The sequence below is a fragment of the Quercus robur genome, chromosome 2 (genome assembly GCF_932294415.1).
Source record: "Quercus robur chromosome 2, dhQueRobu3.1, whole genome shotgun sequence".
Lineage (NCBI taxonomy): Eukaryota > Viridiplantae > Streptophyta > Magnoliopsida > Fagales > Fagaceae > Quercus > Quercus robur.
The window spans coordinates 61,344,612-61,372,600 of NC_065535.1; the positions used below are offsets into that span (position 1 = coordinate 61,344,612).

Sequence of the window (27,989 nt, forward strand, 5' to 3'; positions counted from 1 at the left end):
AGTAAAAGTGTGCAGTAACGAAACGCAAATCAAACCGTTACAACCAATGCCTCTTTTTGTTTCTCTCATTTCCTTCAAATCAAACCGTGTAAACTAACAATAAACCAAAAACACATACACACACTGACACAGACTCATTTTACAATGGCGACTCCTCCTCCGATCAAATTGAAGCAATCCCAAACGAACTCAACGGCGCAGACTCTCCTCGTCCGCGAAACGCTGCGTATAAGCGCGAATCTCGCTTCTTCCAATTCAAATTCAACAGAGCCAGAGACACCACCGCCGCTTTCTTTACTTGACTCGGCGGAGAATCGGAGGTCGAGTCTAGGTTTGGTGGAGGAGGAGTATGTGAATTCGAGCTTGAGGTTGATTTGCTCCGAGGAAATCGACGGCCGCAGATGGAACTACGTGGCAGAAAAAGACGCACCCTCTGGAACCTTCAACAAAGCCTCCATTCGCGCCCTCACTCTGAACACTCCTCAACCTCCTCATGAGGTTCACTTCTATATTATGCCAATCAAATATTATTTACCATTCGATGTATAAACTATAAAAACTTGAATTTAAACCATTCATCGATGAAATATGGCTATTGATATTTTATCATCTTGAAATTTTGCAAGAATAGAGAATATACGAAACTAATGTAATCTAATGGTGGATTTGTTAAAATTCACATTCAATTAATAAATACTGAGTGGTGTAACATTGCTTAAAGTTAAACCAAATGTAATTTAAACCCAACTCTATGTAAATATAGCTTACTGACTTCATGAATTGTAGTTATAAATTAAGAATGGTTACTAAATATCCCATTATGATGTCCATGCTTATATAATGGAGTAGTTTTCATTGTTAGTTAAAATTAGTTTTGCATGTATAGAAAACGATTTTGATTATCCATCCGTAATGATCAAACTCATCGACGCAAGCCTATTTATTGGTATTGGTGTTTTGACCTGATGGATAGAAGCAATCATCATAAAATGGACGCCACTGGTTCAAGTCTTACTATATCTGTAAAAGTATATATATTAAAATAAATAAATAAAGAAACTTATTGACTCTAGGATTGGTTTTATAAGAAATTAAGAATCGTTTTGGGAAGCATGGCTTGGATGTGTGGAACTTGGTGCTGGGTTGTTTGATGTGGAATGTTTGGAAGGAGCGGAATCGCTGTTTGTTTGAGGATATTGAATGCTCTTTGGATCAATTAAAATCTTTATTTGTTTGTACTCTTTTTGCTTGGTCCATTTGTGTTCATCATCGTGAGCACAAGTTTTTTCTTTCTTTATCAATAAAATTGAATTCTTACCTATCAAAAAATAATAAAACTTAAAAATGTTGCTAGATATCCACTTATGATGTTCATTGCTCCTATAATCTCACTAAAGCAGCGGTTTTCATTGTTAGTTAAAATTAGGTTTCCATGTCGAGGATTAGATCTTGATACTGGTCCATAATGATCAAAGTCAAATCGTGAACCTATTTAATGAAGAAAATTTGAAGGAAAGAATGGATGTTTGGTGTGCTATAATTATTAAACGCACTAGAATGGAGACTTTGTGATGTGGTGCATCTGTTGAATTTTATTTCTTTGCTTTTGGTGCAGGATTTGATGTCATTTTTAAGATCCTATGTGGTTCCAGAAGGTTTCCCTGATAGTGTCTCTCCTTCGTATGTTCCGTTTATGAAGTGGAGAGCTTTGAAGGTAATTTTTCAGTGAAACATTGGAATGATGGTGGACTCATGCGGGAATGGGGAACTAGATATTAAATAAAAAGAACTGGAACATGCAACACTTCATGTTTTAATACCAGCCAGTGGGGATTCAAGAATTTTGGTGCTCTTAAATGCTGTACTAATGATTATCATTATTCATTGTAGCATTTCTTCGGTGGAGCAATGGGTGTTTTCGCGACACAAACTCTTTTGAGTTCAGTTGGAGTCTCTAGAAACCAAGCAACTCCTGGCGCTGTTGCTACTAACTGGATTCTCAAGGTGAACACAATGTTACATTTCACAAGATAGTATCCATTTTTCATAATGAATAAAGCTACAAGTTTTCCTGTGTACTAGTTTCGCAAGATAGTATGCATGACCCATATTGAAGTTCACATGCAAATAAGTGGCTCAAACTATCTTAAATGGCATGTTACCATTGGATGTATGACATGACATCTGATATATGCACTATTTACCAAGAGTTTCATTCTTTGAAGTACAACTGAATTCGATGCGTTGGAGGATCTTTATTTATGCTTTTTTTTTAGTGAATGAGAAATTTCATTAATCAAGACACAGTTACAAACCTACTGAGTTGTAAACACAACTCTGACAGAAATGAAACAACTCAAATACCCTGGAGGTCACACCTACCACTACAGCACATACTGGGCAAAAACCACAACTCAAACAAAATAAGTTCACCTCATATACATCAAAATCTCACCAAAAGCATATATAGAAAACACCATCTACACAATGAATACACAAGGCTTATGATTGGACAATCTACCATGAAAGCTATTTTCTGACATAGACATCTAATTGAAAAATATAAAGAGGCCTGAAAAGATCTTCTTATGGTCTTTATTGACCTGGAGAAAGTATATGAAAGGGTTCCTAAAGAGGGTAAGACTTGATGGTCAAGAGATACTAAAGAGAGAGTTTCCAATATCTTGGATTAATAATTCTTAAAGATGGAGAGATTAAAGAAAATGTGAATCATAGGGTAAGAGTGGGGTCGATGGAAAAGCATATCAAGAGTATTGTGGCATTGTGAGATCAGAGTACATTTCAAGTTAAAGGGAAAATTTTATAAGATTGCTATAAGCCTATAAGACCCTCTATGCTCTATGGTACTACATGTTGGGCTGATAAGAAGTAACATTAATAAAATGATGAGAATGTTAAGATGGATAAGTGGAAATACACGGAAATATAGGATTTCAAATGAAGAAATCTACTTAAAGATAGGGGTGACCCCTATTGATGAAAAGATGAGGGAGAGCTGCTTAAGATGCTTTGGTCAAATTTAAAGGAGAACGACTAATGCACCTATATGAAAGAGTGAGTTGATTCAAGTCAAGAAAAAAAAAGGTTAGGGGAAGACGAAATAACATTAATAGAAGTGGTATAAAAGGACATGTCAATTAAGAAAGTGACAGAGAGTATGATTTCAAATAGAATAAAATGGAGGAAAAGAATACATGTGGCGTCGACCTTGACTAATCTATTGAGGATTCATAGCTAACCCCAAAAAAATTAGGACTAAGGCTTTGTTGTTGTTTTTTAACCAAGGGCATTTAGTATCACATCTCATGCTTTCAGTGAACTATTTAACTAGTTCTATTGACATGTATCTGATTGGTTTGCCCATATGCAATGAAGACCTGTTCTTGCACAAGTGTATAGGTGTGCCATGATTGAAGGTAAATGAAGGAAACAAGGTCAATGAGGACATGAGTATTGAGTAGACACAGTTAGGAGAGCTATGTGATTTGGAGAGTTTGGCTCTAGATAGAGATAAATGCCATTGAAGCTTCTTGGTAGCCAACCCTGAATATTTGGAAGCAAGCCTTTGTTGAGCTGAGTAGTCCACTCCACAAGGGTGCATTTTTCAAGGAAATTAAAGACTCTAATGGAATATGGCTGTTTTATTATAATGTGTCTAAAGTTCTAGAAATGAGGAACTGCTGCTATATATAGTTTTCAGTTGGATAATAAGCCATGTTATGTACTGTTCATGTTTGAAATATAAGTCTGTTGCATTGTATGTCTATAGGCTTCTCTACTCTCTTTTTTTTCCTGCTTGGGTTCTGTGTCATACTATCATAATGTTCTTATTTATATCATTAGAAAATGAACATTATCTGTCAATGGGCTTCTTTTTGTTACAGTAGCTTGTCATTTGAGTGTTCCACTGTTACTATTCCCAAAATATTACTCATCTACGTTGAGGAATAAAAATTCTTTATGCTGGAGACTACTGGTAATTTACACTTTATGCTGACAGCCAATTGCATTTAGAATATTTTAGGAAGCAGTACCGGAAAGGTTTCCATTTTGACTGCAATTTAGTTCCCTGTCTTGCTTTATTTAATTACTTTCAAGCCCTTCTTGTTGAGATTGATTGTGGTCTTATTGGAAAATTCGCAATGTGTTCATGAAGGTAAATTTTCATTATTTATAGGATGGTGCTGGTCGTGTTGGGAAAATGCTTTTTGCCCGCCAAGGAAAGAAGTTTGATTATGATTTAAAACAGGTATAATTAATAGCTGTTTTGTTCAACTTGGCAGTCCAATTTTCAACCTGACATCTCACAGCTTATAATACCTCCCATCTCCCCAAAATTATGTGTTACAGCTACGATTTGCGAGTGATCTCTTTATGGAGTTGGGTCTTGGTGTGGAGTTGGCAACTGCAGCCGTGCCACACCTTTTTCTTCCTTTGGCTTGTGCTGCTAACGTAGTAAAGGTTTGATGGTTTTTTCATTACACAATCTATCATGGCCATGTCAGTTGTGAGCTCTCATATTCTTTACCATTTGCTTTCAGAGTGTGGCTGCTGTAACATCAACATCAACTCGTACAGCAATTTACAAAGCCTTTGCCATAGGAGAAAACATCGGGGATGTAACTGCTAAAGGAGAATGTGTTGGGAATGTTGCAGATCTCGTATGCTTATTAAACTCCTCTTTCTAGTTTTGCATTATGATATCTATATAACTAGGAATGTGAGATGGGTCTATCAAATGAAATTTATAGTGACATGGGTTTGTGGGCCCAAAACACTGTTTTGACACCATTACGTCTAACATAAGTACTCTTTTCCTTGTTACAACATTCAATTATTGGCGGCCATAACCTTTTTTTGCCTTTCAACAGAAAGGAGCTTAGATTTTGTTTTTCAATTAATGGGTTCAAGAGGGGGAAATTTTTTTTTTTTTTTTTTTTTGAGAATATCAAGGGGGGGTGGGGGAGAAATTGAGTCTGAATTTCAGTTTATTATCTTGGCATAGATTGTTTTGATAAGTACCTTGGCATATGACTATATAGATTAGGTTCAAATTACACTGGACGTAACTCTTAGTTATGTTATACCATTTAATAACTTTTAGCTGGATTGTCATTTTGACAATACCACTGATAGGGAATGTTATTGTCAGCCCCACTTCGAATACTTATAACTCTTTTGATCTTGATTAGCTAGTCTAAGTTGAATCAAGTCTTATTTTGTTGTGATCTAGGTTATATAGCTTTTGGAGTTCTCTTTGTCTTTCCTACTTAGTTTAACTGTTATTTTTCTTCTTTGTTTTACAATAATTAGGAATAGTTTATATAAAGGCTTTTATGTAAGCTTTAAAGATTCAGACTATAATCAAATAAAATTCTAGCAGCTTTTCTTAAGCTTTAAGGTATGGATTATCTAGGGTTTATCTTTCCTTTTTTTTTTTTCATCTAATTTAAAGTTTTGAACAACAAAATGCCATTGAGTTCCTTCAAGATTCAATTTTTTGTGATCCACCCAAACCTTTTGTAACCTTGACCCATTCAAGGATCTTTTAAGTCTAACAGCTCACAAAGAACCTAATTTAGTGTTGAATTTCTTAAAAATCTTGCATCAAATTGGTATCGAAGCCCATCGCAGCTTCTGTCCTACGTCATCCACCATCAAGTTGCATGATCACTTTTTGCTTAACACCCACACACACCAAATTTTGTATCCATCAAATGTTATTTATCATCCAATTCATCAAGCCATGTAATTTGTATCTAATAAAATATAAAGATATGAACATTTTATATATGAGGTAGTCTTAATCTTTGATCATCTTGATGGAAACAGTTGTTTTGTCATAATACTCATCTAATGAAAATTTATCAAGTCACAGAATACTTATTAGAATTATACTAATTGTAACTTAAACTAAACTTTGTGTGTGTGTCGTGTTGTGTGGAAATACAGAATGAACAAAGCTTGCATTGATCATATGCCTCTGGCATTATAGAAATCATATGCTTCCATCCCACAATAGATGCTAACCTATTATTTTTCAGGTTGATCAATATATGAAACTTTCCAAAAGTGGAACTTCAGTTCCCTATATTATTCTCATCTCCCCACAACAACACCCCCCCCCCCCCCCCCAAAAAAAAAAAAAAAAAAGGCAAAACAAGGTTCTTATCAGAAGTTGTGTCACCTTCAATATAAAGTAAATGCCATTTTGCCAATGAGCCCAATCTCAAAAGGCACTTCCTCCTCTCACAAGTGTGGGAAGAGGGTGAGTTCATTGGTTCAAAACCCATGGGAACACGTGTAATTTACCATTAAAAAAATTCTGATTAGAATTTTTTTATTAGGACATTAAGAAGATTACTATATTTTTACCTTTTCAGTAGTTGTCATGCCATTTCAAAAAATTTATATTGGGGGACAAGAGGAGTAAACGATATGGACATATATGTTAGCATTTTTATGTAAATGATATCATTCATGACTAAATGTGACAGTGTCAAACTGTCAACGGTAAGCTGGAAAAGTAGGCCTGTATCATATGTGTGCTGCTAGTATGTACTAATTTCTTCTCCTCCATTCTAATTTCTGCTAGTAAAAATTTTGTCTTGTGAAGCTGGGAACTGCGATGAGCATAATGATCTCAAGAAGAAATCCGTCCTTGGTTACTACGTTTGCTTTACTTTCGTGTGGATATGTCTTCAGTTCTTACCAAGAGGTTAGATTGGTTAGAAGGATACAATGTTTATTAGAGCTTCTTCACGTCCCTTGTGTTTGTGTAAGTTGAATTAGTCAAGGCTAATTTCACTTATGTTTTCCTGCAGGTTAAGTCTGTAGAGTTGCACACATTGAACCGAGCAAGATTCACTGTGGCAGTTGATTCATTCCTTAAGACAGGTTCCTAACTCACCATAAGTGGCCTACTTTAGAGGCAGAATTTTTCCTCCTTTTTTCTTTTTAAGTATATCTGATGGTCTCTTCATGGTATCCTAAATGATTCAGACTAGTCCCCTATATAAGCATGAGAAGTGTATATTATAATGTGTAATGACTTAATCATTCTTTCTTTCTATTTGCAGGACGAGTCCCCTCATTGCGGGAGGGGAACTTGAACGAAAACATATTCAGTTTTCCATGGTTGAAAGATAGGCCTGTTGTTCTTGGTATGTGAGAGGAACCATATTGCAAGATTTCCCCCTTGATTTTGGTCCTCTTATTCCTGGGAGTTCAATCTGAATTTTTTTGCAATTGTTTGGCAGGGCCAAGATTTAATGATGCTTTCCAAGACCCAGGTGAATATCTTGCCATAGAGCCTCTCTTCGAGGTAATTTCCTTTTTGGGAAGAAACAAATTTCAAGGAAATTGCTCTCATGGATTAAGTAGTTTCTTTTGCTTAATTAGCTCTGTCTCTCTTGTATGTATTCATTATGTCCTCTTGATTGGTGACAGAAAGAGAGATATATTGTGACATATAATCCATCAAAAGGTAAAGTATATGCATTGCTCAAAGATCAGGCAAAGTCAGATGACATTCTAAAAGCAGCATTCCATGTGAGATTTCTCACTCATCTTTGTTTGTACTGGTTACACTAACCATGAGTTTTTTTTCCTCATATGTTTTGTGTTTAAGATTTAGTTAACCTTGTATAACAGGCTCATGTGCTTCTGCATTTTGTACAATCATCAAATGAGAGTCAATCTAGTTCTCAGAAGCAGAGGGAGTATAATAACTATTCAGATATTGTGTTGACAACTACTGATCTTGAGGCTCATATGTCAGAGTCATGTAAGATGGTCTCAAAATCATATGGGATTTTCAAGAGCAAAGCTGCAGAGCAGGTAGGTGGAAATCAACTGTCTTTTTTTTTTCCCTCAGAGAAGTGTGTGTCACTGTGCAGTATTGTTAGCTTTGAGCTTTGTGTATGCATCCTTTGGGCTTATGCTTGAGGTGCTTTTGAAGTGGTTGGCTTACCAGTTACAAGAAATTTAGAGAAGTGAGAAATTTACTGGAGTTTAATAGGCCTCCTTCAAGGCAATGCCTACTTAATTGTGCTAGTGTGAAAAACAAAAAATGAAGGGCTAGACTCCCAACACTGGATCATCTACACTCTTAATCACCCTTCCATCCTGGAGGGGCTTATACTCAATCACTTGCACAGGAGGTACTATGAAGCCTTGAGAATGTTTGACAACCACTTGATGGTGCTCACTTGAGTTCAATGCTGCTATTTACTTGTCAATCTGTAGTGTGTTTTACTCTTACAATGAAACTTTGTGCTATAAATTACATTCTGAAACAACGTAGTGTTGGGCCTATTTTTTGCTAAAAAATTTGCAAAAGTTTTTCCTGCATTGTGATATTTGTATTCAGTACAGTATGGTTGTGGTTGCAAGCAATTTTGCATGAGAGGTGGTCCCATTAGATACCTGTCCTACTCCTATATAATGTAATTTAACAAGATGGAATTGTATCCAAAATTCTGAACAAAAGAATGGTTTTAGTGGTACAGGCTATTGGATACTATTTCAGTAATTATCTTGGAAGTTGTCTAAAAGCACCTGACCTTAGCTCTGAATTCTTACTTTTGGAAGGCTTTATCTTGACAGGAATTAAGCAGTTGTTAGAATGAAGTCTATTGTTATATGTTTTTTTTTATTTTTTTTTATTTTATTTATTTATTTTTTATTTAGACTCATGTTTCATTCACCAACCCAAATGTAGTTATGATGATTCACTGATTATGGGTTATGATACATTCTTTCTAAAATACATTTTGGCTTTTTCCTTTTTTGTTAGGGGTGGAAGATGTCAGAATCACTTCTTAATCCTGGCCGAGCTAGGCTCTGTGCAAGTGATAAATTGGGATGACATGCTCATACTTTTTCATCTGTATGCAAACTGGGGTTTGACTTATAAGGTGCTCAACAACGCCAAGCACTTGTACTGCCTCAGACACCGCAGACAAAGAGGTATGTATGACAAAAAGGGCTAGCACTAAACCAATAGGACCATTGGAACCATGGGCTTATTAAGATGGTCAGTCTGTGTTACAGTGCAAAAATACTTTGCAGTTTGCACCCTCTGCATGGTGAAACACGCTTGAAGATGGCACGGTGCAGTCTTCAGTTATAAGGGATGTGCTGTTAGGCATGAAGTTTCATACAATAGTTGCACATAGATTTGGGTTGTTTTTCTTTTTCTCTTATCAGTGGGGTTTTCTTTTATGTTTTGGGGTTTTGAGTTTTTTCTTTTCATATTTTTTTTTGTCTTCTTGTGTCGTCGTGTTTGTGTTTACAGAATAGTTTGAATTTTCCATGTTGTATCTAGTGCACAAAGCTCCCACTCCTGTGCAGTTGAATTTTTCCTGTCAATCAATAAATTTTTATTTGCTCATATTGCACAGGGGATTATTGAGAATATGTTAAAAGCTTGGTTGAGCATTGAGGTTGAAAAGAACAAAGAACAATGTAGGTGGGGACATACTGTATCCCTATTGCTTAATGAAAAATAGCTCAAAATTTTAAACTCATGTCAGGATTCTCTAGTCATGCACGCACAGAAGCTCAATGCAAAGGCATTAGCCAATACTCAATAGTGCATCACTGCTTTATTTTCTAATGGGTTTTCATAGAAAAAAAAAAGAGCCAATAGGGTTTTCAAGATATTACCAATATGCAAAAAGCCATGAGTTGGCAGCTAATAACTCAACTGAGTTGAGCAGAAACCAGCTTTTTTACAGCTCGAGGTGATTACCAATTAGAAATCACATAAGGCAAAATATTTGACTTCGGGGGAGAAAGAATGGGTTTGGTAATGCCTAACTTAATAGGACTTATTGAGAAATGCACAAGTTAACGATGAGAATGAGAAATTAAAATTAAATTATACAAATGATCAAGCAAGAAATATAAAAGATTAGTTGCTAATTCTAGTTGCACAAGGTTGGGCATACATTAACCTCCACCAACATAGGGTGGTCCATTGTCCCAACTCCCAGTGATCAGGTTGTGCGGGTGGAATTGTATAAATATTTGTAGTAAAAGTTACAATAGCAATAAAACATTTGCCATAAGATTTTGACCTGGTAGTTGGTATTGTTTATGATGGTTTACATGTGAGTGATCTCATTTTACTTCTTTTCTTGGCTTGGGACCATGAGACATTCTTATCTATTGTCAATATGGTAAAAATGTATCTATTTAATATCTAAAATTTGAAGAGTAACATGTATTATGCTACACTCCTGTTGAGTCACTTTGGTCTATTTTGGTCCAATTCGGTCTCATTTGGTTTATTTGGTCCACTTATCCTATTCAGTGTATTTCGGTCCAATGTAGGTCCATTTTGGTCCCATTAGGTCCAATTAGGTCCAATTCGGTCCCATTCAGTTTATTTCAGTCCACTTCGGTCGATTTTGGTCTATTTCGGTCCACTTCAGTTAATTTTAGACTAATTGGACCTTAAATTGATTCTTTTTGTAAGTTCCCTTCTCAGTTTTTGGCTCAAAAATATCTCACTTTTTTTTTTCTTAATTTTTGGGTTGAAATGTATGAAATTTTATTCTATTTGAGCCACTCTTAAGTTTTTGGCTCAAAACTCTCTCTTTTTTTCCTTAATTTTTGGGTTGAAATGTATGAAATTTTATTCTATTTGAGCCACTCTTAAGTTTTTGGCTCAAAACTCTCTTTTTTTCCTTAATTTTTGGGTTGAAAAGTATGAAATTTTATTCTATTTGAGCCACTCTTAAGTTTTTGGCTAAAATATACTGTGGGGCCCGGCCCAAAAATGATGGGCTATTCCAAGCTCAGGCCCGTCCGAGGAGCGTCCTGTCCAACGAAAAGCCTCATATGAAGCGCTGTTCAACCCCGATAGCGTCAAGGAAACCTGTCCGAGGAGTAACTCCTCCTCGGACATCACGAAGCCCAGACGAGAAATTCTGCTCAGCCATTTCAGCTCGCCTTCCCCAACATAAAAAACAAATTAAATTCAAAATATCTCACGGAAGGCTACCACCACATTAATTGCGCCCCAACCACCCTCTTGGCCGCATTAATGAGGAAAAGACCCCTGAACAGTACCGCCTTGGCCTCTGCAACTCACAAAAGGTCTGATGAGGGCGTCTGATGGGACAGGTGCTCAAGTGGATGCTTGGATGACTAACAGGTGTAAGGCTGGGATGAAAAGGAGAGAAATATATAATGTAATGAAGTCCCTCAAAGGAGGGACGGCAGAATTGTAAGAGGAACAAAAGAAATAAAACCAGACTTGAAGAATCTTTCTTTACGTTCTTATTTCTCTCTGCAAACAGTACACTACATGCATCAGATTTGTTAGTTTCACTGAGGCCAAGCTCTTTAACCCATTCTCTACAAGTATTTATTGTGGGTTGTGCTTTGGGCCAAGGCCTGATCAACAGAAGTTGGGCCAGGAAAATCGTGCAACCACAATTGGCGCCGTCTGTGGGAAGAGCTAGGGCATCAGCTAGTGCAACAGTCGAGCATGGAAGAACTAGATCCGCACCAGGAGGATCCTCACCAAGCCAACTCCCAACGAACACAACCCGCCGAGTCCCAGAGACAGAATAATCCAACCAACCCAGGCGGCAGGGGGAATCGTGAGGGGAGTGCGCATACCACCCGGACTAGCCAGAGTCACACTCAGACAGGAAGTCATGTGTCTCAGAGGCGAAATAGTCACCAGGCCATGCAGCGGGAGATAGATGACTTAAAAAGGAAGTTACGACGTGTACAACGAAGACGATCTCCCTCTGACTCAGGTGAGTCTTCTAATGCGGAGGATATAAGCTACAGACGAAGGTCAAGGACCCCCCCAAGCGAGACCTTTTCTTACGTAAAGGAACCTCGCCCGGTACGGAAGTATGAGAGCCCACCCAGCAAAGGTTCGGGGAGCGACGCCATGAAGAAGGCGTTGGACCAGGTTTCAAGATCACCCTTCACGAATAGAATCGAAGGGGCTAAGATGCCAAGACGCTTCAACCAACCGGCGTTCGCCATTTATCACGGCAAAGCAGACCCGGTGGAGCACGTGAGTCAGTTTAATCAAAAGATGGCAATTTACTCGCAAAACGAGGCCCTGATGTGCAAAATCTTCCCTTCAAGCTTGGGATCGATGGCGATGAGATGGTTCAACAACCTGAAGACAAACTCCGTGGGCTCCTACAAGCAGCTCACCCAAGCTTTTTGCTCCCGTTTCATTACAAACACTAGAGTCCCTCGACCTCTCAGTTCGCTGCTGTCCTTGTCCATGCATGAAGGAGAAACCCTGAAAGCGTATTCGGATAGGTATTGGGAGGTGTATAACGATTTAGATGACAACCATGATAACATTGCCATCAGCACGTTCACCAGTGGCCTCCCCACCGCGCATGGCTTAAGGAAATCCCTCACCGGGAAACCAGCCACTGACGTCCAACAGCTGATGGATAGGATCGACAAGTACAAAAGAGTGGAGGAGGATCAGCTGCAAGGGAAGGGCAAGGAAAAGGTCGTCCCCTTTAAGACAAATGACTTCAGAATGGAACGTCACAATCCTGGTCAGCCGAGGAGAGACTTTCCGCGACAGGCTGGGCAGAGCACCCCGCAAACAGTGAATACCGTATTCAGAGAGCCAGTACAACAAGTATTGGAGAAAATAAGGGATGAACCCTATTTCAGATGGCTGGGAAAGATGGCTGGAGACCCTGCCAATCGTAATCAGAACCTGTACTGCCAATATCATCAAGACCACGGGCATACTACTGAGGACTGCAGGAGTCTGTGGAATCACCTAGATCAATTGGTCCGAGAAGGAAGGCTACGTCACCTGCTGCACCCATCAAGCGGCCACCCCGGCCAAGCAGCGCAAGAGCCTCGAAGGGACGTGTCTTTAAGACCCCCCACCGGGACGATACATGTCATCCTCGCTGCACCAGGAAGAACTGGGCCGCCCATCCCAAGGGTATTAGCCGTGGATCATTTCCCCTACATGGGCAGGCAAAGAGAACCCAAGAGGTTAAAAAAGGGAAGCTCTTTGATACTGGGATTCTCGGATGAGGATAAAGAAGGAACAATTCAACCTCACGATGATGCCTTGGTGGTCACCTTGCGGATTGGGGGTTTTGATGTTAAAAGGGTGTTAGTAGATTCGGGAAGTGCGGTGGAGATAATGTACCCCGACTTATACAAGGGGCTAAACTTGACACCAGAAGATTTAACAGCTTATAATTCCCCCCTCCTCAGCTTTGAGGGGAAGCTTGTCACGCCAAAGGGGCTAATCCGACTGCCCGTACAGACCGGGGCGGAAGTGGTGGAGGTGAATTTTATCATGGTCGACGCTTATTCACCCTACACTGCGATAGTTGCAAGGCCATGGATCCACAGCCTAGAGGCCGTCACCTCCACACTTCACCAGAAAGTGAAATACCCATCCCAAGGACGAGTAGAAGAGATCCGAGGAGATCAGGCCGTGGCCAGGAAGTGTGTGGTGGCCGCCGTTTTACATCGGCCCTTGGTCGAGACCTCGGACTCAAAAAGCTTATAGCAACCAGCCTCCTCGGTGAAGCATAACGAGGGGCTGGCCGAGGAGATGAGGTGTGAAGGCCTAGATAAGATTGCTGTCAGCGATGACCCGGAGAAGTTCTTTCAGGTCGGCTCCGAATTGCCCTCTCAAGAAAAGGAGGAACTGGTCAGATTTCTCAAAGAAAACGTCGATGTATTCGCTTGGGACGCCTACGATGCCCCGGGAGTCGAGCCCAGCCTTATTTGTCACCACTTGAACGTCAACCCCTCTTCTACTCCGAGGAAGCAGCCACCCCGACGCCCTTCAAAGGAGCACGCTAGTGCCGTGAGAGACGAGGTGGCAAAATTAAAAAGGGCAGGGGCTATCAAAGAGATCTTTTATCCCGAATGGTTGGCAAACACAGTGGTGGTAAGGAAGAAGACGGGGAAGTGGAGGGTCTGCGTAGACTTCACGGACCTGAACAAGGCGTGCCCCAAGGACCCCTTCCCCCTACCCAAAATTGACCGATTGGTGGACGCAACCGTGGGGCACCCTCGAATGAGTTTCCTGGACGCCTTCCAAGGCTATCATCAGATACCCCTTGCGCTAGAGGACCAAGAGAAAACGGCTTTCATGACGCCCATCGGAAATTATCATTATAAGGTGATGCCTTTTGGGCTAAAGAATGCGGGTTCGACATACCAAAGGATGATGACTCGGATGTTCGAGCCACAACTGGGCAAAATCATTGAGGTGTATATAGATGATATGGTCGTGAAGAGCAAAAGGGTGTCCGAACACGTGAAAGACCTTGGAACCATCTTCGCTATCTTGAGGGAGCATCGCTTGCGGCTAAATGCCTCCAAATGCTCGTTCGGAGTCGGGTCTGGGAAATTCCTAGGGTACATGGTCACCCACAGGGGAATAGAAGTAAGTCCTGACCAAATCAAAGCCATTAACAGCCTACAGACTCCTCGGAACCCGAAGGAAGTGCAGAAGCTCACTGGCATGATTGCGGCGTTAAGCCGGTTCATATCACGATCGGCGGATCGATGTCGGCCTTTTTACCTCCTGCTGAACAAGTGGAAGGAGTTCAAATGGTCGGAGGATTGCGTTCAGGCTTTCCAGCAGCTTAAAGACTACCTGTCCCGACCACCCATCATGTCCAGTCCTGAGGCAGACGAGGTGCTGTTTGCCTACATCGCCGTAGCTCCCCACGCCGTAAGCCTGGTACTAATACGGGATGACAATGGGGTACAGCGGCCGGTGTACTATGTGAGCAGGTCACTACATGAAGCCGAGGTGCGATACCTACCCTTAGAGAAGGCAATTTTGGCGATAGTGCATGCAACCCGGAAGCTTCCTCATTACTTTCAGGCGCACACGGTCATCGTCCTGACTCAGCTTCCACTTCGAGCCGTGCTTCAAAGTGCGGACTACACAGGAAGGATCGCCATGTGGAGTGCTCTTCTGGGGGCTTTTGATATTAAATATATGCCCAGACCCTCCATCAAAGGACAGGTCCTCGCGGACTTGGTAGCAGAATTTGCTGAGCCCTCTATAGAAACGGTGACTAAGAAGAAAGATCTGTGCGGAAAACTGGTCGGCGCGATTTCGGCCGGGCAAGCCATGCATTGGAAGGTCTACATGGATGGTGCGGCCAACCAGAGAGGATCAGAAGTTGGGATAGTTTTAATATCGCCAGACGGCGCTGTCATTGAAAAGTCATTACGACTCGGATTCTCGGCTACGAACAATGAAGCCGAATACGAAGCCTTACTTCAGGGAATGGCAATGGTTCAAAGGTTAGGTGGAAGAATAATAGAGGCCTTCTCGGACTCCAGATTAGTGGTCGGACAAGTGATGGGAGAACTGGAAGCTCGAGATACTAGGATGCAAGAGTATCTGGGACAAGTCAAACGGCTACAGGAGAGCTTTGAATCCTTCAGTTTGACACATATCTCCAGGAGCGTAAACACTCATGCAGACTCGCTGGCCACTCTTGCCACGTCCTCGGCACGTAATTTGCCACGAGTAATCCTAGTCGAAGATCTAGTTAAGGCCAGTCCCATCAGTGGAAACCCGACCCAAGTCCATCAGATAAGACAGAGCCCCAGTTGGATGGACCCCCTAAGGAATTTCCTCCAAAATGAGATCCTACCAGAGGAAAGACTAGAAGCCGAGAAGATACGTAGAAAGGCTCCTCGTTTTTGGCTATCAGAGGACCACCAGCTCTATCGGCGCTCATATTCTGGACCGTACCTGCTCTGCGTACATCCAGAGGAGTCCGAGTCTCTTCTTGAAGAGTTGCATGAGGGAGTATGTGGAAGTCACACCGGAGGAAGATCGCTGGCGCACAGGGCACTCACCCAAGGATACTGGTGGCCGAACATGCAGAGACAAGCCCAGGAATACGCTAAGAAATGCGATCAGTGCCAAAGATTCGCCCCAAATATCCACCAACCCGGAGGGGTTCTCAACCCACTCTCCAGTCCATGGCCGTTCGCGCAATGGGGTCTTGATATTGTCGGACCTTTCCCCAAGGCTGCGGGGAACAAGCGATACATAATAGTCGGAACCGATTACTTCACTAAATGGGTGGAGGCTGAGCCTTTGGCCAACATCAGGGACGTGGACGCCCAGAAATTCATCTGGAAGAACATTATCACCCGCTTCGGAACTCCGAGAACGCTCATTTCTGACAATGGTCTTCAGTTTGACAGCAAGAATTTTAGGGAGTATTGCCGCGAGTTTGGGATCATTAATCGATATTCCACTCCCGCATACCCCCAGGGAAATGGGCAAGTTGAGGCCGTGAACAAGGTCATAGTGAACGGGTTGAAGAAAAGACTGGATGAGTCAAAGGGGAGGTGGGTAGAAGAACTACCGCACGTCTTATGGACGTATCGGACAACGCCGCGGCGTTCCACCGGTGAAACTCCCTTCTCAATGACTTACGGGGCAGAGGCAGTGCTTCCAATCGAGAACAACTTCCCCACGTTAAGGTCTAGTTCGTTTACCCCAGGTGATAACGATGAGTTGTTAGGAAGCAGTCTGGACCTAGCCGAAGAAAGAAGGGAAAAGGCCACGATTCACATGGCCTATTATCACCAGAAGCTAAGACAAGGATATGATGCTAACGTCAAACTGCGGCCTCTGGGTCCAGGTGATCTCGTGATGAGGAAGATTCTTGGCAGCGCAAAGAACCCCTCTTGGGGCAAGTTGGGGCCCAATTGGGAGGGACCTTACCGTATCACATCCGTGGCCGGAATAGGCGCCTACTACCTGGAGGATTTGGATGAAAAAGCTGTACCTCGACCATGGAATGTAAATAACCTCAGGAGGTATTATTATTAATAAGAATGGTTTAGCATATGTTCTCTTTCATGACTATTTGCCGCTTCCCAGTCTACGTTACAATTATTTATAAGTTTTAAACAGAACCCAAGTCCTCCATGGCTCCTCGGACCACAGACTTGGGGAAAATTGTTACTTAAGCCACCTATTTATAGGTTTTAAACAAAACCAAAGTCCTGCATGGCTCCTCGGACCACAGACTTTGGGGAAGTTATTACTCATGACAGCTCATAGTTTTAAACAGAACCTAAGTCCTGCATGGCTCCTCGGACCACAGGCTCTAGGGGAAATTATTACTCATGACAAGTCACAGTTTTAAGCTGAACCTAAGTCCTGCCTGGCTCCTCGGACCATAGACTTTTGGGGAGATTATTACTTATGATAGATGGGGAGATCATTATTTAGAGTAAATCACTTTTAATACATGCGCACAGTCTAGCATCATCTCGACCCTCAAATGAGCAACCCAAAAACCCATTTTCATTTTTACCGTTTGCCTGTATCGACCTCGTTATAAAGGTTTAAACGCTATCGACGTACATTTTTAATAAACAAAACGAACATTTCATATTGACATTCCGAGTACATTAAAAAGAGAGTTCCTTACAAAAGAATGAAAAAACAAGACAACTCTCATTAAAAAAAAAAAAAAAAAAAAAAAAAAAAAAAAAAAAAAAAAAAAACTATTCACTAAGGTTGAAAACCTATAAGGCTAAGCTTCAGCGGGAGGATCTTCTTTCTGCTCGGGCTGAGGAGGAGGAGCCTCAACGGTAGAGTCAGTGGCAGGATCCTTAGCCACATCAGGCACAAGTACGGCATCAGGCACCGCCAGGTCTTGCTCCGAAGTGACTTGGGCTTCATCAGGGTTAACTCGGATCTCCGGAGGATAGAAGATGCTCTCGGGCAATCTTAGTGCCGAATCCGCAGGAACTCCTGCAGCGTCGAGAGCATGAGCCCATGAAATGTCGCAGTACTCCCTGCACACCTCAGGGATCTCCTCAGATAACCTGGCCTCAGTCTCTTCGGCCCCAAGCTGGCGAGCAGCATTCTTCTCGGCCTCCGTGGCCTCTCGGATCAGCTGGACTTCCTCCCTTGCCAGCCTCAGTTCATCCTCCACCTTTTGCAGGGCAGTCCTCAGATCCTGCACTGCCTGCCTCTCGGTGTTAAGGTTAAGCTGAGCCGTGTACAGTTGTTTGCGTTGGTCCTCCGCCTGATCCTCGGCACTCTTTAGGCCGGCCTCTGCACTTTTACGTCGGTTCTCCGAATCCTTGAACTCAGCCGTGAGTTTAGTGTGATCATGCCTAAGGGACCCCAAGGCTTTCTCCACCTCTGTCCGAGCCTGGGTCTCAGCCTCAGCCAGATTACGGCTACTACGGCAAAACTCCTCGGCCACAAAGACCTGCTGAGTAATCTGCGGACAAAACAAGAGCGTACTTAAAAGAAAAGTATATAATCTAACGGGAGCAAGTAAATGATCAAAGCAGTAAAAAGATTACTTACCAGCGCGAGATCCCTCTTAAGGGATAGGAAGAGCTCGGACTGAGTGCACCGCCTGTAAGCCTCCATGTCCCTAGGAAGAAGTAAGGGCTGCTCTAAGGCCTCCGCCACGTACCCCGCCCGGCCACGATTATACTCTCGGACCGAAGCAGTGTAAGGAATGGCGAGCCCATCCAGCTCCAACTTTGGGTCCCATGGACGAGGGGCAGTGCGCACTTCAGCAAGGTTCCCCTCATCCCTGCTGTCCGAGGAGGTGCCCCTTCTGCTCCTTGGCGCCCGTGTAGTTTTCTGCTGCTTGGTCGGCTGGACAGCCACCTCGCCTTCCTCTGGCGTGTCCACCGGCCTCTTCTTCTTCAGGTCCGGGATAACCTTAAGACCAAGGTCCGAGACGCCTTGGGGAACCACAGGGGGAAGGGTTTTGACCTTTGATGGACTTGGGCCCTTCGATGGCTGAACCTGTGATGACTGACCTTTCCCCCGAGATGTCATCAGCTCCTTTAGAGACTTTCCCTTTCCTGCCATGGGCTCTACCTCTTCGTCTGAGGTATCGTCCGAGCAGATAACAATTGGGGGAACACCAACTGCAGAATGTCGGTCCTGCTCGGCTTCGGGATTGGAAGGCTCCCCTAAAGGATTTTGCTGAATTTCCTCCTCGAAGTAAAACTCGTCTATTTCTGCCTCAAGAGAAAGACGGGAAGATTCAGTTTCTTCTTCAATCAGAGCAGCCGCGCCAGGCTCATTTACCGGAGGAAGCTGCTCCGCTAAGTAAGGATTCCTGACCCCAGGCAGCACTACTGGTGGCAAATCGTGTGGAGCTAGGAACCCGTCTCGGGACACGTCAATCCTAGCCAACCTCGGACTGCCCGCCCTTATAGCGTGACCAATTGCTTGGAAAGCCCTGCTCAGAGGTTGATAGCCCAAAACCAAATGGGCCGCACGCAACTGTCTGTCCTCGGTAACGTAAATCTCCGACCTGAGAAGATAATTCAGCGCTGGCACATTCGTAAGGTCTATCCGAGGAGCGACGTGAATTTTTTCTGCGAACAACCAAGAAAAGTGAGGTCAGGTCATGAAATTTTCCAATTACAAAGAAAGCAAAAAAATATATATAATAATAATCCCTCAACACTAAATCCTTTCCCCAAAAAGGACCAATCCTAAAAGCGCCGCACCTGGTTTTCCTGCCCGAGTTGGACAGTGAATACCGTCGAACCACTCCCCAGAAGCAATGAGGAAGTCATCCTTCACGGTCTTATTGGAAACTGGAAGACAAGAGATCAACCTAACGACCTCGTTCCGGGATTTAAGATAATACCCATCATCCCCAAGGCGATGGCATTCGTACAAATAGGCCACGTCATGCCAAGTGAGGTCTAGATTCATCCGCTCGCTTAAGACATCTACACAGCCTAATATCTTGAACATATTTGGGGCACACTGATACGGCGTCAACCTATGGTTGGACAGGTATTCCCTTGTGATCCTGCGCATGGGAAGTGTCATCCCTCCCTCTATGAAAGCAATCATGGGGATAACGACTTCTCCTTCAACTCTATCGGTCAATATTCCTTCAAGAGGACAGTGCCGCAGCCCAACCCTCGGGGGAATGTGGTATTTAGCCCTAAAGGCTTCCATAGCGGCAGGAGTTTTTACTAATTTTTCGAATCTACCCATCTGAACTGAACTGAGGAAATGAAAGTAAAGACTGGAAAGAAAAGTAGAGTCCGAGGAAGAAATTGAAACGGAGAGAAAGGCGAAATGTACTGGTACCTTCACAAGACGCTCAAGGGGACGCCTAGGAATCTCTCTTGGACGAGGCGCTTCACAAGAACGGCTACGGCGGCGTAACGGACGCAAGTGTTCGTATATCTCTGGAGTTCTCTGGAGCCTTCTGGGGTTTGTGAAATGCAGATGAAAAAAGAAACTGAGCCCCGCTGACGTCTTATATAGCAGGGAGGAGAGAGAAAAGATCATCCCTGCCTAAAAATACGAGAAAGAAACGATGGCCGTTCGATTCACACCAAGCCGTTGGATGAAGGGAACATAACGCCTCCAGAAGTTAATGACCACGTCTCGTAAATTGTGGCGCGTCAAAAGTAACGGTCCGCACGCGCACCCCACGATCTCCTTATTTCCCTCCACTCACAAATATCAAAACCCCGCTTTTCTCCTCGGAGGGAGGTTAAAACTGCAGTTTTGAGGGGCTATTGTGGGGCCCGGCCCAAAAATGATGGGCTATTCCAAGCTCAGGCCCGTCCGAGGAGCGTCCTGTCCAACGAAAAGCCTCATATGAAGCGCTGTTCAACCCCGATAGCGTCAAGGAAACCTGTCCGAGGAGTAACTCCTCCTCGGACATCACGAAGCCCAGACGAGAAATTCTACTCAGCCATTTCAGCTCGCCTTCCCCAACATAAAAAACAAATTAAATTCAAAATATCTCACGGAAGGCTACCACCACATTAATTGCGCCCCAACCACCTTCTTGGCCGCATTAATGAGGAAAAGACCCCTGAACAGTACCGCCTTGGCCTCTGCAACTCACAAAAGGTCTGATGAGGGCGTCTGATGGGACAGGTGCTCAAGTGGATGCTTGGATGACTAACAGGTGTAAGGCTGGGATGAAAAGGAGAGAAATATATAATGTAATGAAGTCCCTCAAAGGAGGGACGGCAGAATTGTAAGAGGAACAAAAGAAATAAAACCAGACTTGAAGAATCCTTCTTTACGTTCTTATTTCTCTCTGCAAACAGTACACTACATGCATCAGATTTGTTAGTTTCACTGAGGCCAAGCTCTTTAACCCATTCTCTACAAGTATTTATTGTGGGTTGTGCTTTGGGCCAAGGCCTGATCAACAGAAGTTGGGCCAGGAAAATCGTGCAACCACATATACAAACAAACTAGATATTAGAAATTAGAAATTAGAGATATGGGCCCTCAAAAAGCAATAAAAATGATAAAAATTAAAAGATTAGCTTAAATTTTTTTGGAGATAAAAATTACTTTAAAATTCAAGTTGCAATAATATAGGCATTATACTTTCTAGGGTTTGAATGAAATCATAAGAATATGTATTGTATTTACTTTATATGCTTGGGATTGTAGTTTTGGAAAGAAAAAAAAAAAAAAGCTAAAATCTTAAACTTATTGTAACATGTTACATGTGCTCCATGAATGAGGGTGTACATTTTTATTTTAATATTATTGAATATGTTTAAATTAGTCAACTGATTATAGTATATTTATAAAAAAAATCATTTTAATAACATTTTCTCCGTTTATATAAAAAAAAAATATTACAATTTATTATATATTGTTGTTGAATGCAAAATATATTACGTGTTCCATTACATAAAAAGTTATAAAAATATAAAATACTTTTAAATAACACATGCACTATTTAACCAACAAATTTTACATTATCTTCTTATAAAATAATTATATTACATTTTCTCACGCATTGCATGGGTTTGCAACTTGTAAAATTAATATCTAAAGCTATCACATTAAAAAAAATTAATTTAATTGTACCAATCACATAATCTAGAATAATTATGTCATGCTAGTACAATTAACACATATAATGTGTGTAGTTTACAATTGTATGAGTTGTTTAATGTTGAAGGGAGAGCAAAATGAAGCATCATTGAAGCATCGGGTTGCTACGACAGAATAAACAGTTTCAGTAAGATGAAAGGCATCCCAAAAGAAGTGTTGATATGCATGAGGGCATGGAGGCAATAGTGGAATGCACCCTGAAGTCCCATTTTCCCAGGTAGTGCAACATGGGGTTTCTGAGTCTATCAAGCCTGTAAACAATAAAGAAAATTATCTATATTGCTTGTAAATCAATAACTATGAATGCTTAGAAGAAAATAAATTATTTTTACCATAATTGGATGGATGTTTTATTGCATCATAGCCAAGAAAATTAGCTTGGCCAAGAACAAAGGTTGAGCCTTGAAGTGTGGATGTCAAATTTTTTAGCAATGCTGGAAGTCCCTGATTAAAAAGTGAGACAATCTGATTTATTTCTTCCACGCACTGTCCATTGTGCTTATTACGTACTTTCCTTGTAATTGATGGTATGCATCCAATGGGGCCGATTTCAAACATTACTATCTTCCTGGCTCCTAAACTATATAACCTCTGTGAATTCATGAAAAATTATGTAAAACTGCAAGACATATGAGTGAATGATAAATTTGTTGCTTGTGAACAATCAAGGAAAAAAAATCATCCATATTATGATTTGATGAAGTATCTTAAGCCAAACAATTAATGCATGCGCGTGCATGTACACGTGTATCAATATTTCTAACTCCTGTGACTTAGTTTTCAAATTCCCTTCTTCCTATTGTTATAATTATTGAATTATCCGGGGAGAGAGAGAAACCACTTTTACATGATGTAAAATGTTGAACAAATTTATTTTCCATTAGTATATATATGTATTAATTAAATGAGCAAGAAAACTATATTAAATTAATTATGGAAATCAAATTACTTTGATATGGATAATAGAAATGATGGCCAGTTAAGTTTAGAAAGAGAGATCAACTCAAAAAAAAAAAAAAGTTTAGAAAGAGAGACAACCTCAAAAGCCTGGCTGAGCGCATCCACAAGGAGTTGAGCAAATGGTTGTGGAGGGTAATGTTTGCTTGTATTGTACAGATTGGGTTGAAGGTAGTTATTGATGTAGTCATTACTGCCTATAGATAATATAAATATAGACTTTGACAAGTACTCTGAAAGATCATATGAGCTTTCGAGATGCTTTGGCAAATCTGACAGAACTGTCCTCTGAAACAAATCTATCTGCTCTTGTAAATTCAAGCATTTTCCCTGCAAACAACCACCACCATATGATAAAGCAATGAGCATTATGCATTTTTCATTTCATTTCTTCTTCTTCTTTGTTTATTTTTAAAAATAAATGGTTGTATCAATAGAACTATCTTACGGTTGAGTTGGCGGGTTAAAAGCTACTCAAAATAAGGAGGTTTTGATTTGTTCAAATACAATGAGTTGGTGATCTTTCACTCAAATCTTTTATACCATAATTAATTTCTGAATAAAACTTGTTTCATTGGAAATTAAACATTTGGAACATCAAAATGGACACAAATCTGACCCGATTTAAATTTGAAATGAGTGTAGTATGGCCAATTGAATTTAAGTGACAGAGATTTCTCTAGTCACTTGCTCGTCGTTCATTCAAGCAAAATCGTCAGGTTCTTATTTTTGAATTCTGCTAGGAAAAGTATTCTTGCTCAATTTTAACCTTAATTTGTGCAACCATATAAAGTACCTTATTATGACTTTTAGAGACAACAAAATCTACCATACCATACCAATGCTAAAAAGTTCAGATGTCAAAGCCTTCTTCCTATGCTTAAACAGTGAATTCATCATTGTACTTTGTTTCAAAAACAAGTAAAACCATTGTGTTCCTATACACCTGAGCTTTAAACCATTCTTGAAATCAGAGATTGTTCTAGTGAGTTAAATGTTGCCTTAAATCTTTAAGGACTTCTTGAAGTGGCAGAGCTTATGGTTTGTGGAGGAGAATATTCACTTAGGAAGATTCTAGAGGGTCTGGGACTATTGTGGTAGCTAGGATAGCAAACGGAGCATTTTTCTATAGAGTCTAGTTGTACAAAGATCATGTGACTAGACTATTTATAGTTTTATTTTTCCTATGGTGAATTTTCTACAAGAATTGGATCCTAGGAATAATTTTTCCATTGAGAAAGTTCTTCGTTAGTTTTCCACATTATAACCAAATATGTGTGTGCCTTTTCTTTATTATTGCTTTTGATGTGGTTTTTGATCACTGTGGTTGATTTAAATTGTTTGTGATGTTTATTGGATTACGTCATAACTTGTGCAATAAATCCATTGATTCTGCTACATAAATTGTTTAGGGTCTAAATTAGAATTTTTCATATAACCTGCAAGTCTATACCATATTCCATAGTTATAAAAAATGCAAGACCTAATTGACAGAGTCCAAAACTGATCAGATTTTTGGTTATGTTTAGTTTTGCACCCTTGGTTACTGGCTTCAATTTTAAATTTTCAAAATCTTTGGTTTTTCGTTTAATCTAGGTGTCAAAATTTTTTCGAGACCAACTAAACTGTGAAGGCATCAACTTCCTATACCCTTGTGCCCCCAACTTGTCCCTCTCTAAGTGCTCTAACCTTGGTAACTCTTTCAAGATTGTTGGAGATATATTAGTCTAATAGCATAGGTCCAAGCCCAATCATTCAATGTGTGCAAGTCAAGTCTCCTATTTGTACACAAAGTATGATGGGCTTGGTCCTATACTATTAGGCTAATATGTTGTTAGAGATATATTAGCCTAATAGGCATGGACCCAAGCCCAATCATTTTATATGTGCAAGCCTTATTTGCATAAAAAGGAGGATGAGTTTGGGCTTATACTATTAGGTTAATATGTCTAATATATCTCTAGCAAAGATCACAACACCATTGTTGTAAAGTTTGGCATAATTGTGACTCATGCCCTTTGGATTGAGGTGGGAAAAAAATTACTTGATGCAGTTTAAGTCTAAGTCGAAATTTGATGAAATTGTCTCAAATTAATTCGGGTACATGCTAATCGGTTTTAGATGATTGTGATTTTTTATATAATGAATTACTTGGATTAGCATAGGGGTGTAGGATTGATTCCTATTGAGTTTAGGGTAGATTTTCTTTAGGTTTGTTGCGCCAATGCTATTTTATATATATATAAATATATATATATATATATATATATATATTTTTTTTTTTTTTCTTTTTTCCCTCCTTGTTGTATTTGTAATGAGTTCTATTTAGTTTATTTATAAATTTTAATTTTATGGGTTTTCTTTGGTCATGCAAGTTCTCTCTTTTAAAAAAAAAAATATATTTCCCCTATTGCTTTTAGCTTGTGAGATTTCATATTTGTAACTCTACCGACGTAGGTTGATCTTTGATTACTATTAGTTTGATGGGTTTTATTTGACGAGCATGTGATTGGTTCATGTGTTTGGTGTAGAAGAAATTTAAAAAAATTGACCGCAGAACCTTATTTTTCTCAGTCAGTGCAATCAAAGACTGAGCAAGAAAATAAAACAATAACAAAGACAAAACCTGAACTAATTCTTCTTACAACCCCATCCTTCCTTAACTTATAATATAATTCGAATTTTGTCTTTTGTTTTTCTTTTTTGAAATTTTCTTGTTAATATATTTAATAAGTTATTATCTTTATTATATGTCAAATTTCTTTAAAAAAAAAAGAAAGAAAAGAAACATATTTTATCAATGTTTATTATAGTTCAGAACATATATAAGAAAAACCATAATAAATATTTTATAAAAAAAAAAAAAACAGAAGAAGCAAGATTTCTAATCAAGAGAAAATAAATAAAATAAAATAAAACATTATTGTAACCTTTAAAAAGTATATAAAGTTTTGATAATAGAATAAGGTCTCAATTTTTATGTAATAATTTATTCTCCTTCACAAATTGTCAGGTCAGGACACAGTTTATTTATTTTTAAATACATTTTCTATTAAATCTATAACATAATATAAGCAAATTAAAACACACCATGAGGTTAATTACAATGAGCTTTACCTGTCTCAGTAACACGCCTCTTAAATTCGGGCTTATTATACATTCCTAAAGTCTATCTAATATGGGTTAATTTGAAGACACAAACACAACAGATTAAAAACTTTTGAAATAACAAAACCGCATTATATTTTATTATTTTCTATTCTTGAATAAGTATAAGGGCTGCTAAATTTTTAAGTGACACTAAAGAGGAAAACAAAGAAGAAACAAAGAAGAAGAAACAAATAAGAGTGCACAATGAGTTCTTACAAATCGGTCTCCAGTTTCAGGAAGAATGCCACAAGACCCCGACGCGTAGTTGAAACCTGTAACTTGTGTTGATCTCCATATACTCATGTATGGTGGAGAATATGGAAGCCCAATAAATTCAGCTACAAGGGTCAGAAATGAAAGAACATAAGAAATACTTTTAGCATTGATAATAATAGTATGAGTTATATGTTTTATCAATGTTGTTAGTAACTGTTCAATATGCTCTCATGCATACCATGTTGAAATCTAAAAGAGAAAATATATAAAAGAACATTGTAAAGAGATTAAGTAAAAGCCAAAGCAAGAAAGAACAGGAACCTTTACTATATTCTCTAGTGTGTTATAGGGGATAGGGTTAACCTTAACTGAGTCTACATTATTATAACTTGGCCTCTTTGGCCATTACAACATAAACAATAAATCTATATCACAAATATATCTTAAACAATGTAGAATTAGTACCTATAAAATCTGCAACAGTTCTGCCATTGGTGAATCTTCCTGTAGCACCTTTGACAAAGTGCACACCATAAGGAAGATAATCTGCCTTAGCCAAGGTGGGCAAAATATTGTTATTGCCACTGTCAAACAAGGAATCTCCAAGCACATATAATGCAGGTGCCAATGGTGAACTATGGATCAGAATGCCAAGATGAAGGAAAATGGACAAGAAAATGAGTGGCATTGAAGTCATTATTGTTGTTGTTCGCTAGGAATACTTTGTTGTTAGAGAAAGATACGAGGAAATGTGCTGGGTGAGATAGACAAATGAGAAGCTATATAGCTTTTTCTTTATGGTTTTTTTTTGCGTGAGGAATCCCAGGAAGGAAGCGTCAGTCACATGAAAATCACTGAGTTTGAGCTTAAAAAGAGGAGGAAACTACGGGTGTAATGACATATATACGTGACAGATATGAGGTAGCTAGGTTAAGTTGTTAAACTCTTGTCTAAAAGAGCTTGAATTTGAGATTCTAATTTTTTTAAATTGGAATTGTAGTCAAGTTTGATTCACTCAATACAGTTTGAGGTTTGAAGCGAAAAATTAAATATTACTTAACTAATATTTAGTTAACATTCTATAATATAAACTTTTTAAATTTAATATAACTCATTAGCTTAATTAAAAAAAACTAATGATAATTGGATTGAATTTTTATTAGTCCATTATTTTTTGGGGGCTTATTGGAAGTGGAAGAAAAATACATAACTCACATTTTTTAAATAAAAACAAATTACTGTCTCCACATTTGGGAGTCTTTCTTTAATAAGGGGCCTTAGGCCATGACCTAAGTGACATAAGACCAACCTTGAATTTAATCCAAAGGTTTTTTCAACCAAAAAGAAAAAGAAAAAGGACCAGTAAGTTTTGTCTTTCCCGTTTATGCTTGTGTTTTTTATTTTTGTGACCTTTTATTGCTAAGATTGTATTTTTAATCTTAATTTGTGATGTTTAACCAACAATTGCCACTGCAATTTTTTTATGGAACATCACATTCTAAATATGACATGTTGATGTGGCCTTTTGTATGGCTTAAATTAGGTTAGACTTTTCTCTCTCTCTTTTTATTTTTTTTTGGGAAGGATTCACCACCGACAATGTTAGCTAACTTACACAGCATCTCTACCACTAAGGCTTAATATAAATATATGGGTCTGGTTAACAAGTGCTCTTAAAACATTTGTTAATGGACAATTTTGGGAATGATTTTATATTACTTTTATGAGAAATGTA

The 27,989-nt window shown here is 39.7% G+C and overlaps 3 protein-coding genes across 4 annotated transcripts; 1 reads left to right on the forward strand and 2 right to left on the reverse strand.

Moving 5' to 3' along the window:
* On the forward strand, positions 1–22,284 carry LOC126714361 (protein root UVB sensitive 6-like). 2 transcript variants are annotated; one of them, XR_007651589.1, is made up of 14 exons: positions 1–498; positions 1,616–1,714; positions 1,891–2,004; positions 4,199–4,270; positions 4,372–4,482; positions 4,563–4,682; positions 6,638–6,739; positions 6,846–6,918; positions 7,101–7,184; positions 7,281–7,345; positions 7,471–7,572; positions 7,675–7,860; positions 8,819–8,991; positions 21,999–22,284. XR_007651589.1 is itself a non-coding variant. In XM_050414476.1 (13 exons), exons 1-13 carry the CDS (start codon positions 145–147, stop codon positions 8,888–8,890), a joined length of 1,554 nt encoding a protein of 517 aa, XP_050270433.1. In that variant the 5' UTR covers positions 1–144; the 3' UTR covers positions 8,891–9,415. The 2 variants fall into 2 exon arrangements, 1 of the variants encoding a protein (XP_050270433.1); XM_050414476.1 differs by lacking the exon at positions 21,999–22,284 and having other exon boundaries at positions 8,819–9,415.
* On the reverse strand, positions 17,569–19,702 carry LOC126714362 (uncharacterized). The gene is made up of 2 exons (XM_050414478.1): positions 18,377–19,702; positions 17,569–18,287 (listed from the first exon to the last, which is right to left on the reverse strand). The coding sequence occupies exons 1-2, from the start codon at positions 18,893–18,895 to the stop codon at positions 17,589–17,591; spliced, it is 1,218 nt and encodes a 405-aa protein (XP_050270435.1). The 5' UTR covers positions 18,896–19,702; the 3' UTR covers positions 17,569–17,588.
* Positions 21,968–26,951, reverse strand: LOC126701547 (GDSL esterase/lipase 7-like). The gene is made up of 5 exons (XM_050399716.1): positions 26,720–26,951; positions 26,255–26,376; positions 22,970–23,218; positions 22,264–22,522; positions 21,968–22,182 (listed from the first exon to the last, which is right to left on the reverse strand). Exons 1-5 carry the CDS (start codon positions 26,949–26,951, stop codon positions 21,968–21,970), a joined length of 1,077 nt encoding a protein of 358 aa, XP_050255673.1.
* Between the last annotated feature and the right edge of the window lie 1,038 nt (positions 26,952–27,989).

Bases quoted from the DNA above. Each gene is read 5' to 3' on its own strand.
- LOC126714361 (XM_050414476.1), top strand. From the start codon at position 145: ATGGCGACTCCTCCTCCGATCAAATTGAAGCAATCCCAAACGAACTCA. The intron at 7,573-7,674 runs GTGAGATTTCTC...CTTGTATAACAG, and splicing joins TTCTAAAAGCAGCATTCCAT to GCTCATGTGCTTCTGCATTT. The intron at 7,861-8,818 runs GTAGGTGGAAAT...CTTTTTTGTTAG, and splicing joins AGAGCAAAGCTGCAGAGCAG to GGGTGGAAGATGTCAGAATC.
- LOC126714362 (XM_050414478.1), bottom strand. From the start codon at position 18,895: ATGGCAGGAAAGGGAAAGTCTCTAAAGGAGCTGATGACATCTCGGGGG. The intron at 18,288-18,376 runs GTAAGTAATCTT...TTTTGTCCGCAG, and splicing joins TTAAGAGGGATCTCGCGCTG to ATTACTCAGCAGGTCTTTGT.
- LOC126701547 (XM_050399716.1), bottom strand. From the start codon at position 26,951: ATGACTTCAATGCCACTCATTTTCTTGTCCATTTTCCTTCATCTTGGC. The intron at 26,377-26,719 runs GTACTAATTCTA...TGACCCTTGTAG, and splicing joins AACTGTTGCAGATTTTATAG to CTGAATTTATTGGGCTTCCA. The intron at 22,523-22,969 runs GTTGTCTCTCTT...ATGAATTCACAG, and splicing joins CGCTCAGCCAGGCTTTTGAG to AGGTTATATAGTTTAGGAGC.